This window comes from Arachis hypogaea, chromosome 19 (genome assembly GCF_003086295.3).
Source record: "Arachis hypogaea cultivar Tifrunner chromosome 19, arahy.Tifrunner.gnm2.J5K5, whole genome shotgun sequence".
NCBI classification, from domain to species: domain Eukaryota; kingdom Viridiplantae; phylum Streptophyta; class Magnoliopsida; order Fabales; family Fabaceae; genus Arachis; species Arachis hypogaea.
Genome location: NC_092054.1, coordinates 17,097,346 through 17,110,680, shown reverse-complemented (window position 1 = coordinate 17,110,680; position 13,335 = coordinate 17,097,346). Strand labels below are relative to the sequence as shown.

The window sequence follows — 13,335 nt, the reverse complement described above, 5'->3', positions numbered from 1 at the left end:
TTTTACTTTCTTGTTTCTTATTACAAACCCCAAAAATATATTTTTCCATAGCCAATAATAAACATACTTCCCTACAATTTCTTGAGAGACGACCCGAAATTTAAATACTTCGGTTAATTTTATTAGGTTTGCTTAAGTGACAAACAATCTAAACGTTGATTGAGGTTTAATTGTCGGTTTAGAACTATACTTGCAACGCGATATTTTTGTGAAAATCTTTACCGGCATTTTTTCTCCATCAGCTGTGTCAAAGCGATTTGTGTGTCACCGTAGTAGTTCATCTCTTCTTCCTTGTCACCATCATCAGGAATTTTGTTGGTTCATCATCAGCATTGTCTCCGTCATCGGGATTAACTTCATACTGATCCATCATCAGATCCCTGATAGCAGAACCCTCATGACTTTTAACATCATCTTCCATCATGTCAGCATTACAAACTTCAACTTTAGACCCCTCTTGACTACCTTCAGCTGCCATATTTAGATCGACCACCGTCCTTCTAATATTTCATCTAACAGCTCCACTCAACGGACTATCATCGATAGTATCTGCAGATGATCCTCGTCCACCCAACTCAACGAGGAACACGAATAATTCTAACAGATGAACATTTGTCCATCGATTGTGCCACGACCTTATAAGACGTACGTCCTCGTCGTCACGTAACCGATACCTAATTCAAAATAACAGAAATATTTCTTACAACCGTGGTCTAATAAATATACTAACAACAGAGCCAAGACAACTGTGATATACCTTTTATAAAACAAACTGTCATCTACTTCGGTCGGATATCTGTAGTAAATTTTTTCACCATTTTTGTCTGTGGCTGTCCGACGAAATGCAATATCAAATTCTTTAACGCTGTTAGACTGTTGACTTCTGGTGTCATATAGGTAATTATCGGTTGCCCAGACCTAAAAATGATAGAACCTTATTCATTATACACTATTTTACCATCATAATGAATGGATAACAATAGATTCATTGATATTGTAGAGAAAAAATGTCAAAAATGAGAATGAAAGTAGAGAATGAAATTGTGGTTCTGAGCTTCGTTCTTCAGCAGTCATGCTTTTATTTTAAAAACTCAATATAAAATTTGTCGGAAATGCGATATACTTGCTCTAAATACAAAAAAAAAAATCGTATTCAAAAAATCAAAATAAAAAAAAATCTTGTTTAAAAAAATATTTATTTATTTATTTTATTTAAGAAAAAAATCCATCAACCATATGAGCAAGCGAGCACAATCCCAAATTCTGTCCCACACAATCAAACAAGTCCCTCAGACCGTCACCCATTCAAATGGCCCACCATTTTTGCCACGTCACAAATCTCTCCCTCCATGTCTGTTTCTCTCTCTTGACACCGCTGCGCGTCTTTGTGACTCATGACAGGTCCGAAGATTCCATCTTCCAACCTCATCACTACTCCAAATTAGGCCAACCGTTGAGACCCGCGTTACTCTCTCTCTCTCTCTCTGCATCTGCAATTTCTTCCTCCCCATTTTCTTAGAAGGTGCGAAAGAGAGAGAACCCAAACGGATTTCTCAATCCAAAGGGGTCCAAAATCTATCATTGATTCCTTTCCTCACATTCCTCCACACCAGTTACTCCAAAAAAGGACCCACATTTATTCGTTTTAATAATTTCTTTCTTGGGGGCGGCTCAACAAACATTGAAAACCCTAGATATGGGGTTACCAACTTCATGCCAAGCTGAACAACAAAGAAAGGAACGATTTTGAGACCGACCCAATTCGATTAGGCGGTCGCAGATTCAAAGGGAAAGGAAGAGATACAAATAAATCAAGAAATAATAAAGAGGGTTAGATGCGGAAAAAACCCTCTTTGGAACTGGAAGAAACCCTAATCGAAAATTTGAAGAACCCTTTGATCTTTGTTCCATGGATTCGACGTTTTCAACCTTGGGTTTTTTGATCTTTGCTCTTACACTTTCTTTCTATGCCTTTGTTGTTCAATCAGAGATAACAGTTGTGCACATTGATAGATTAGCATCTCCGGCGCCACCGCCACCACCACCTCCACCTCCACCTCCACCTCCACCACCTCCGCCTCCCGAATCGCCACCCCCACCTCCGCCACCTCACCACCGTCGTTCACCGCCGCCAAAGCATTCGGCCCATAGGTCCCCTCCTCCGCCCCTCGAATCGCCGCCAACACCGTCCGATGCGCAAGCGAGCGAGCTGGGATCTCCGCCGCGCGATTATCACCGCTACTGGATCCCTCCGCCGCCTCCGTCTCGACAGCAAAGCGGAATGAACACGGGGAAGAAAGTTGGGCTCTTGTTTGTAGGAATTGTGGCGGTTATGCAGATTGCCATGGTTAGTTTCTTGGTGTTCCAGAGAAACCAGCTTCTTAAGGGAAATGACAGATATGAGAATTATTCTTGAAACAAAAAGATTTTGTTTTTTCCATATCATCAATCATCGATTCGTTTTAATTTGGTGGGTTTTGAGGCTTTAAATTCTTTAGTGGCTGCATTATAAATTTGGGGTTGGGACTGAGATTAGCAAGTGCATCAGATTTTGGAAAGAGAAAAAGCATTGGTGGCTTGAATTCAAAGATATGAATCTGAGGAATGATATTTGGGAAGATTTTAAAAAAATGGAAAAAATTTGTGCATTGATGATTCTCTCATTGGCGGCCCCTAGGTGTTACTCTGTATAGTGGTAATGTTAGTTTGATGGGGCTTCCTTTTTTTTTTTTATGTTTTAAAGTTTCACTCCTTTTTACTATGTAGTTTCTTTTTTTTTTTTTTTTAAATATTTTCTCTAACATGCTCAATGTACAATAGTGTTAGGAACCTTTGAAGGATTAACAATGACAAAGCTTTGATATTCTTTGTTTCTCTCAGTTTTGATGTCAAGTTTGTCCTTTGTAGCTTGTGGTTTGAAGTGTTTGATTTGATGTTATGAATGGTGTGATAATCAGTAATCCTGTTGTAGCTTCAAATTGATGTTTGATAACGTTATGCTCACTCCAAAGCAACCACCTTTTGTTTTGGTTTTATCACAATCTATAGAGAGGGATATCTTCCCCGTAAATAGGAATAGTTCAATCTTAAAGTGTAGTGGAAATAGTGTTATTTATTTATGTGTCAAGGTTGTTGGCAAATTTGCACTTTGGATTGAGCTTGTTTGTACTTGTTAAGATTGCTATAAATATATAGTTATCTATTTCTAGATGGTATTCTTTTGATGGAAAGTTATCTGTCACTTATATTGAATATTGATTGATTATGTTCAATTAAAACTCTATTGAATGTTTCAGATGTGTAGTTTAGGAATAGGAGTTTAGCTGTGTTCTGTTCATTTGATGTTTCTATATATATATATGATTAACCTGCCTTATCTGAAGTACTTCTATGTGAGATATTTGTTAGCCTCATCAATTATCATTAATCTTTAAAATCAATGAAACCATGAGACCTAACACGATTGCTAGTTGCTTGTGTTACTTAAAGTGTCAGCACATTTCGTAGCTTGTAATTGGAGATCAATTAATTTATTTCTATCTTCGTTCATGACTTCATGCATGTATCATTTGATAAGTTGTAAACATATGATTAACTTTCGTAAAGAACGCTTTTACACTTCATCATTACACACGTTTTTTCCTTTAGTTAGTCTCTGTGCTGAAGTATCTTAGATGTATTTGGTTCTTTTTTCGGCTGCATGATTGCTACCTAGTACCTAGCTTATGATGTTACTTTTGATAAAATTACATGTCTAGGGTTTGTTGGTTAGGAGTTATACCCGGAATGAGAACTTTCATACATAAGTTCTATGGGTTTGGTTATGGGTTTGGTTAGAAACTATGAACGTGAGAAAAGAATTCTATTTTCTTTTAAGAGTAGTATTTATTTTTATTTGAGATTCAATTCTATGGTTTAAAATGATTTTATCATATTAATAAAATAAAATTTAATTCTTTAGTTTGGAATAATTCTTATATGAGTTAATTTTTTTTCTTTAATTTTATCTTTAGCAAAATTATTTTATTAAACATCTATTTATTATTAAAATATATAAATAGGAATATTTTTTACTTTTGATATATTGAACTTGTTTGCTGTGATAATTGATTTTAAAATTGGATTTTTTTTTGTCCGAGTTGTAAATGAAAAAAAGTGAAAATTGAAATTCTTAAAAGAATTTAAATTATTCTTTTTTATTTGTTGTAAAGTAAAAAAAAATTTAATTTTTGAATAAATTCTAATTCATAGGTTTTCAAACCAGCTGTGTGTGAAAAATTACATATACACTTAATGATTACTAGTTTGCTCATGAAACATAGTTTCCGTTTTATGATAAAGGAAGAGAAATTGGGGGATTTTTTGAATTGCTGGAAATTTCCGTTGGTTTTGAGCTAGCAAAGAAGGCTAATTCATGTAACCGGCGAAAAAAAAAAAAGAAAAAAGAGAAAGAAATGAAGGCTACTCAAATATTTTGTTATTCCTGGGATTATAGTGGCTAGTTAGGTTGTGAGTTTGTTCATTCATGGGAGTCAAATTTGTTGTCGAATGACTTAAAATAGAAGTGTGGTCGTTGATGTTAACATTCGGGGTTAGGTCTAATATTAATTTCATGCCTTTCATGTTCTACTTGGCCACCATAATTGTGCTATAAATATATGGTCAAAATTAGACAATCTGAAAGTTCAAGAAGAGATGGTATAAACATAATTTGGTAGTAGTTGGGATAGAATTAGAAGACATTCATTGTATGAAGTACGTTTTGCAAAATTTGTGGTCAACTTTTTTTTTTTCTGAGGCACCAAGTTGGATTTGGGCTTGTTTTTAAATCAAATTTTCACCATTGCGTAATGTTTTAGGGTATTTTGTTGCCAAACTGATGTTTCTTTCATTTATACCAAAAAAAAAAAACTTCTTTCGGTTAACGAAGACATATTTATGTGAAAATAGTATTATAAATTGAACCAAGTTGGGTTGGTCTAGTGGTTAACTCACTAGTCCGTTTAAGCAAGTGTCGGGGTTCAAATCCCACTTTGTGCATGCAGCAACCCATTAGCTAGCGGCAAACCCTTAAATAGAGCTCAACCAAAAAACAAAAAAAAGTATTATAAATTGTTAGATAATTTAGTTAAATTTATTAAACTATCCACACTTTACAATATCATCTTTATATGATGATTTATTTATTGGAGTAATCTTCAAGTTGTAATGGTGCTAGCATTTGGTCTTTTGATACAAATTCTATTTGTTCACCGCTGCCACTATATCCACCGATTGAGACCTGTTCATCTGATTACCATTACTTCAAATTTGTAGGAATACCATGTTCAACCACAGATCTGACGAAATGTTATTTATAGTACTTATTATTCAACAAAGAGTTAGTATTTATTTAAGACCCTTGTTATATTTTTATAATAATATTTTTGGTGACTATTTTTATAGTAATGTATAATAAGAATATATTATATAAATAATATAATACTTAGTTGCTTTTTATAATTATATATTTGCTAGTAAATTATATATGTTTTTTTAAAAAGTATCTTTTTTTATATAATAAAAGTGATACATTTTAAAAAATATATATTTTTACATAATTTACTAACAAATATATGTGAAACTTATTATAATTTTTTAATAAAAAATAGAAAAAGTATGAGGAGCCAATGAAATATTTATACAATGTGAACAATGAAAGTTTAGAGAGTATTAGAGATATAATCATTAGTGTTACCTTTTCCCATCAGCTTAAGCTTTTGGGATGAGTGGTATCATGCATGTAGGGCTGGAAGTGAGTCAAGCCAGCTCGAACTCGACTCGTTAATAGCTCGATAAGCTAAGCTCGTGAGCTGGTGAGCCAAGCTTGAGCCTAAAATTGAGCTCATAAATTAAATGAGTCGAGCTTGAGCTTGGATAAGCTCAGCTCGTTAGCTCGTGAGCTGGCTCGATTATATATATATTATAACAATCTTAATTATTTAATATTTATATTTATTTTTTACATATAATTTTAATATAGGACATAAATAAAAAATTTATAATTTATTGATAGATAAACAATATATAAAATTGATCTTTTCAAATATTTTTAAAAATATATAAATTATAATTTATTGATATAAAATTATAGATTATGTATCTATGTTTCTCTTATTTGAGCCAGCTCGTGAGCTCGAGCCAGCTCGTGAGCTTTTGGTGAGTCGAGCTTGAGCTTAAGAAATAAGCTCGATTGTTAATGAGCCGAGCCGTGAGCCAAGCTCAATTTTCGTGAGCCGAGCTTGAGCTTGGCCTAGCTCAGCTCAGCTTGGCTCACTTCCAGCCCTACATGCATGGTATTAGAGCGCTAGATTCGAAAGGTCAAGAGTTTGAGCCTTGGTGAACCCCAAAATACTCGGATGGTTATTCTACATAGTACAGGAGATGTTCATTTTGTAACTCAATAACCCATTGTACACATTGTACAAATAGTCCATTGTCTCCCTAGCAGGATCCTAAAAAATATTATTAAATTCAATTTCCCCTCCCCCCTTCAAGTATTTTCTTTATATATTTTTCATTAGTAAGGTTTGACGTAGTAGGAGGAAAAATTGTGACAACAATTAGGGGTGTTCAAAACCGATCCGGACCGAACTAAACCGATGGACCGAACCGAAAAAACCAAAAACCGAATTAATCAAAAACCGAAAAAACTGAAAAAATGATGTTTTGCGGTTTTTTTGCGGTTCGGTTCGGTTTTCGGTTCTTGCCACCAAAACCCTAACCGAACCGAACCGAACCGGTTCTTCAGAAAACCCTAAAATTAAAACTACCCCAACCCTACCCCCCATACCCCCACCCCCCCCCAAACGCGTTACACTTACAGGCAGTCAGGCACAGCTGCGCGAGTCCCTCCCTTCCCCGGCTCCCTCCATGGAAACCTAACCCCGCCGCCCAAACCCCAGATCGGAGCCACCACCCACGCACCCACGCACCCAAACGGCCAGCAGTCACCCACCTTCTTCACTCATTGTCCTTGTCTCCTTGATACTCGAAGTCGAAGGTAGCAGTCACCCACCCACCGCGAACACGAAGACCCAGTCACCCACCCACCTACAGGACCTCCGACCTCACCACCTCCGACGTCACCGCCTCCACCTAGAAAGCCTCCACCCAGCAGCGTTTCTGGGTTCTGTAGGGTCACCTCACCACCTCCGACCTCGCCGCCTGCACCCAGAAAGCCTCCCACCCAGCCACCGATTCAGGTGCATATGGAGCCCGAGCCATCTATTCAGGTAAACTTTACTGATGCATTCTTGCCTTGTTGTTGGTATTGCTGCTTGGTGCTTGCTGGTTAATGGTTATTGTTCAATGTTCAGTTTGTTCAGTTTGTGACTTTGTTCAATTTGAAAATTCTGGTTTCTGGGTTCATTGCTTGTTTGGTTCATTGCTGGTTTAATTTGAGATTATCAAGTTTTGTTCTGTTTAGGGTTTAATTTGGCAAGTTCAATTTTTTAATTTGCCAAGTTCAATTTGCAAATTCTGTTTAGTGTTTATTGCTGCCTTGCTGGTTTAATTTTTTAATTTGCCAAGTTCAATTTGCAAATTCTGTTTAGTGTTTATTGCTGCCTTGCTGCCTTGCTGGTTTAATTTGTTCATTGCCATTTGCCAAGTTCAATTTGCAAATTCTGTTTAGTGTATTGCAAATTCTGTTTAGTGTTTATTGCTGCCTTGCTGGTTTAATTTGTTCATTGCCAAGTTCAATTTGTAAATTCTGTTTAGTGTTTATTTGCTCGTCTAATCTTAAGTTTTATGGTATGAATTGTTCTCCTTATATTATTATTATTATTATAATTATTGTTGTTGTTGTTCTTATTATGTAATTGTTTTTTTTTATTATTTTAGGTTGGTTTGCATTATGAAGTTTTAGTTATTTTGTTGGAGAAGACACCATAACTTTGCTAATTGCTATCGGTTTAATGACAATTTATTTTTATTTTTAGTTGTGTTGACTGTTGAGCTATTAAACTTCTTTAATTGTCGTATTTGAATTCTATTGTCGTTATATTTCATTAGATCAAGACTTTGTTAGCTATTGTGTATTTTGGCTTGTTGATTTCAATCTTATGACATTGCATAATAGTATGGTAGAATTTTTTTTATTTGATTGAAAAAACCGAACAAACCGAACCAAACCAAACCGATTTTAATTGGTTTGGTTTGGTTCGGATGACCTTGGAAAAAAACCGAACCAAACCGAACCGCAGCTTAATTAAACGATCGGATCGGATGGCTTTTCCTTCAAAAACCGAACCAAACCGCACCGCGAACACCCCTAACAGCAATGGCACATGTGCGGTTAGATGATGAGCTTCATTAATCAATTTAGGTAGAATTAACGTCTGAAACGATGAGGTATGCCTGAAAATTTTGGTAACAAGAACTGAAAAAAAAAAAAAAGAAGAAAAGATTTAGAATAAAATTGATATTTATAAAATATCTGAGACAGCAAATACTTTAATTAATATTCTGTTAATAACATTATTAATTTTAATGACGTGATATATTTGAGCTATATTTTATGTAGGATAGCAAGTAGACAACCTTTGAACATTTAGTTCTTTTAAACATAAGGAATTCCGCTAGAAAGCCAACGAAATAAATCAATATGTATAATGGGCTGATTCTTTGGCTTAATAAAAAGAAATAACCATTCGTTATTGTACATGTTTGAACATTTAGGATAAAATATTACTAATTTATCAAACACAATACATCCATACTATTCGGAATAACCATCCGAAAATCAGGGATAATAAACATCTGATATCCTACTAAATCGCATTAAATAAACATCCGATACTTTAATTTTAATTTGAAATTAACCCCGTTATATACATTATACTATACTTCTTCGTAAGTTTTTTATTTGTTGACTTTTATTATGAATAATAATATAACTATTTAATTTCACAAATCAAACTGTCCTACATATTCAATGACCAGAGCAGTGTGAAACCATCGTTGTGAAAACATTTCTTTTTCTTTTTCTGTATAAATTTAAATATTTAATTTTTTTTATCTAGTTCTTCCTGGTTCCTAGTGATACTAGTAGCATAGCATAGCATTGTAGTAGCAACGTGCAATATGCAAAGTATTGATTACACAATACAATAGAAATGTTATCTTGGTGGGTCCATGACTCCATGCTCATAAACACAAGTTAGTTCAATTCAGATTTCAGAAGAAGCACAAGCAGCATTATTGCAACTAAATTTAAATTGTCCTTTGCTCACACCAGTTACCACCATGCACCCACCACCATTAAAACCCCACACACACTACGTACTACTACTATCACTCAAGAAGACCAAACTCAACTCAATAATATAATAATATACTTTCCAGTGAAACAAAATAGTATGCAAATCTGAGACACATTTTCCACTTTTCTTCAAGGCAAAGAAAGAAATAAAAAAGAGCATATAAATATAAAATAATAATAATAATAATTATAAATATGAAGAAGAAAAAAAGCATAGACATACATGCTAATGTGGTCCCATCCACCCTTTTTCCTTACATAACACAAATAAAGACTACAGCACCTTTTGCAAAAGAGAACCACCCCAGCCACACAATAACATTGATCTTTATCAATAAGTTTCCCCCACCTTCTTTGGCTGTATCCATCTTCAGAGACCAGACACATTCATACATAATCACCAACGTCATTCATCTGCCGAGAATATATAAAACAAAACCGACTGTTACTATTCTTTTTATTAATTAAATAAATTCTTTTAATCAAGATATGTTTTAACGGGTTAAAATGGTCTTTACATCTTGCTGGAAAACAAAAAATACTATCAGCAAATAAAAAATTACTAGTCACCGAAACCGTTACACTTATATACATTTAACTAAATTAAGCAATAATAGGTTACTATTTTTAAAATAAATGTGATTGGCAATGTAGTACTAAATGTTAATATTAACAATCCCATAAGTTACCAATAGCATTTCTACTCATTTCTACTTACTCTTATTTATAAATGTATTTAATAGAAGTGTGTTTATGGATGTGTTTAATAAAAATATCTTTTTTATAACTATGTTTAATAAAAATATCTTTATAGATATATTTTTTGGATATATCTCTTTATATATGTGTTTAAAATATAATAATTAATTATTATTGACAATAAATTAACAAATAATATGTTGGTACCTATACTTTTCCTAATATTAATTAAATGAGAATATGAGGAAGCAAGAACATTATTAAATTTTCATAATCATCATTAAATATATATATATATATACCTGAGGAGGGTATTCTAGAGTTGGAAGCAAGATCAAGCCATGAATCAGTGTTCTTTGGTGGCCACTCACCAAAGAAGTGGTGAAGGGGTCTTTGCTGTGTTGTTGATGTTGTTTTCTCAGTGTTGTCTTTCTCTTTGCTCGTTGATTTGAAGTCTGTCCCCAACACAAAGCAATGTTGCTCTTGGTTTCTTGGATCGTCGTTATTACTATTGTTGTTCATGATTTGGAAATGGGAATTTGATGAGTAGTTCTTGTAGGAACCCATTGATAGATGCTGTTGTTGTTGTTGGTGGTGGTGCTGATATGAGTCATGAAGGTAGCTCCTAGCTGAACCAGAAGCTTCTGGAAAGAAAGCTCTTTCATCCACATCCTCCCTCATTCCATGAATATGCCTGTTATTACCAATAACAATCAAAAGTACAACACAAAACACTAAGAAAACTTTTATTTTAATTTCTTGATACCAACCTATAGTCCTTTTGGTCATGAGAATAAGAGCCGGAGTCCATGAATAAGTGGTGTGTGGTGGCATCATGAGGAGGAAAATCAGCATCATGGTGTTTAGAAGAAGAAGAAGAAGACGTTGATTGGGTGTAAAAGAAGGGGTTTTGGTAAGATTGGGAGAAGTATTGATGCTGCTGCTGTGACTCAGATGGGTTGAAACTGAAAGAACAAGCTGTTGAAGAAGCCATGTTATTATTATTATTGCTATCATTGGTGCAGTTAACAGTATAAGAAGATTGATGATGATGATTCATGACTTGAGAAGAGGAAGTGTTGTTGTTGTTGTTTGTGTTTGTGTTTGTGTTTGTGGTTGATGATGAAGAAATTTCCACAGGCTTTCTTGAACGGTTCCTGCCTCTGTGCATGTGCCTTTCACAGTACTTAGAATCTGGATATGCTTCCTTTGAGCACCTCCATTTCTTGCCATCTGTTCTTCTGCACCTTCCTGGCTCCGGGTCTACTTTTCTGCCAAACCCCATTTGAAAATATGCATACCCAACTGCACCACCTACACCAAAAACAAAAAAGCCTATTGTATCTTTTATTCTTTAATAAATTATAACTAACAAGTTACTTACTTGGATGGTGTGGGAAGAGTCTTGAAGATATTGAGGAGTCTAGGCTTCTTTTAATTGAGAATATGAGATCTGGTGGGATTGGGGTACCTGTAACCATGTATTTAAAAACAAGAGCTTGTTGTTCAAGTTCTTGCCACTGATTTGGGGTGAAAGGAGACCTACTACTGTTCCTTGCACTACCACTTAAACTTGCACTCATCATTCCTTTTTTGTTGGGAGACACAAAAAGAAAGTGCTGTGAGTTTAAAACACACTATTGATGAAGATGAGCAACAGCATCAAAAGATTTCAAAAGGGTAAGCAAAAAATAGAGTCTTTTCTTTTTCTTTTTTTTTTTTTTTTTTTGTTATGTCGTCTAACTGGGATGATGGTCTTTGAAGGACATGTTTTGTGGAGGGGCCAATGTTTTTTAATTTTCTTTCTTTCTATATATATTTTTTTTCAGATTCTTCTCCTGTGCGTGGATAATACTAATGGCTCTCTCTGATGATGCTTCTGGCTCTCTGCCACCACCACCTCTTTCTTTCTCTCTCTCTTTTTTTTTTCTTCTCTATCTAACTCTATTATGTTATGTGTTGGATGAGTCTGGTCTTATAATGACTGCACCTCTGTTGGTTCTGTTTTTTTCTCTGCAGCTGCCTTTGTTGCTGCCCTTGTCTCTGACATCTTTGCAGAAATTCATATACGAAAAAAAAGAAAAGGAGAAATGCAACGAAAGAAAAGAAAGGAAAATGAAATTCAAATGCATGTTGAATTGTTGATAGTCCATGCACCTTTGGTTTTGGTGCCTCCACATCACTCCTTGAAAACTGTGCCATGTTTATTTATAAAAATAATATTATTAATTTAAATTCTTTTACGAATCAAATTTAATTAAATTAAATATTAAAACTTAAAATAATATTATTTATAACTAATTTTATTTTACTGAAGATAAAGAGACTTAAATTTGCGACTTCTTAGATGAATATAGAAAAATTATGTCTTTTTTTTTTTATCAAAGATAGGAAATTTGAACCCGCAACCTCTTAATTGAATGTGGAGACTATGCCATTTGAGCTATTACTCATTGACAAAAAATTATGTCATTTGAACTATTATTCATTTATATTTATAACTAAATTTTATTATATTAGATCACTTTAATTGAATTTAATTAATAAAAAATTAAATATATAGTATTATTCATTTATTTAATTATATTTTGTGTCTGTTAAAATGTGTAGTGTAAACATCTATCTGAACAATAGTGAGCTATGTTCGGCTAGAGTCCTACTACATGGTCGTTTTCTTCTTATACGACTAAGTTTGGTGTAGTGTAGTATTTAACTTGCTCTACACATAGGGTATAGCTACCATATAGATTAAAGATATATTTTTAAACTATCCATCGAATTTTTTTATTAAAAAAATAAAATGTAGTTTTTATTAAATTTATTAAAATAAATCATTGAAAATTTTATTAATAACAATCTTAAAATATTTTTAAAATTCATGTTTACTAAATCCTAATTTTATTAACCTAAAATTTTTAACAAAGAATACTTATCATACATGCCTAACCAATTTACATCTCTTTTTTTAGATAATTTTATAACAAGAGTCACGCCGATAAAGACGTCTAAAACATCTTTTTTTTTTAAATATATTTTTTAATCTTAAAATTAAATCGTGTTATTTTTGTTAAAATTAGACTAGACAAATTAATTTGACAAAAAAATAGTAAATCAAATTTTGAATCGATCTAAATTAATATTATTTTTTATAAAAATAATTATAATATCTCTATTATAAAAATGACTAAAATACTCTTATTATATATTAATTTTAAAAATTTTAAATTTTAGCCCTTTTATCGTTATAGGGTTAGGATTTAGAATTTTTAAAATTAATATATATATATATATATATATATAAATATATAAATAATATAAATATTTTAATTTTT

The 13,335-nt window shown here is 33.3% G+C and overlaps 2 protein-coding genes across 2 annotated transcripts; one reads left to right on the top strand and one right to left on the bottom strand.

The window, feature by feature from the left end:
- Positions 1–1,271: 1,271 nt before the first annotated feature.
- Positions 1,272–2,978, top strand: LOC112776986 (uncharacterized). Its single transcript, XM_025821262.3, has one exon. It carries the CDS (start codon positions 1,910–1,912, stop codon positions 2,414–2,416), a length of 507 nt encoding a protein of 168 aa, XP_025677047.1. The 5' UTR covers positions 1,272–1,909; the 3' UTR covers positions 2,417–2,978.
- A 6,386-nt stretch (positions 2,979–9,364) lies between these two features.
- LOC112777290 (growth-regulating factor 5) lies at positions 9,365–11,977 on the bottom strand. The gene is made up of 4 exons (XM_025821626.3): positions 11,388–11,977; positions 10,774–11,317; positions 10,306–10,697; positions 9,365–9,718 (listed from the first exon to the last, which is right to left on the bottom strand). Exons 1-4 carry the CDS (start codon positions 11,587–11,589, stop codon positions 9,711–9,713), a joined length of 1,146 nt encoding a protein of 381 aa, XP_025677411.1. The 5' UTR covers positions 11,590–11,977; the 3' UTR covers positions 9,365–9,710.
- Between the last annotated feature and the right edge of the window lie 1,358 nt (positions 11,978–13,335).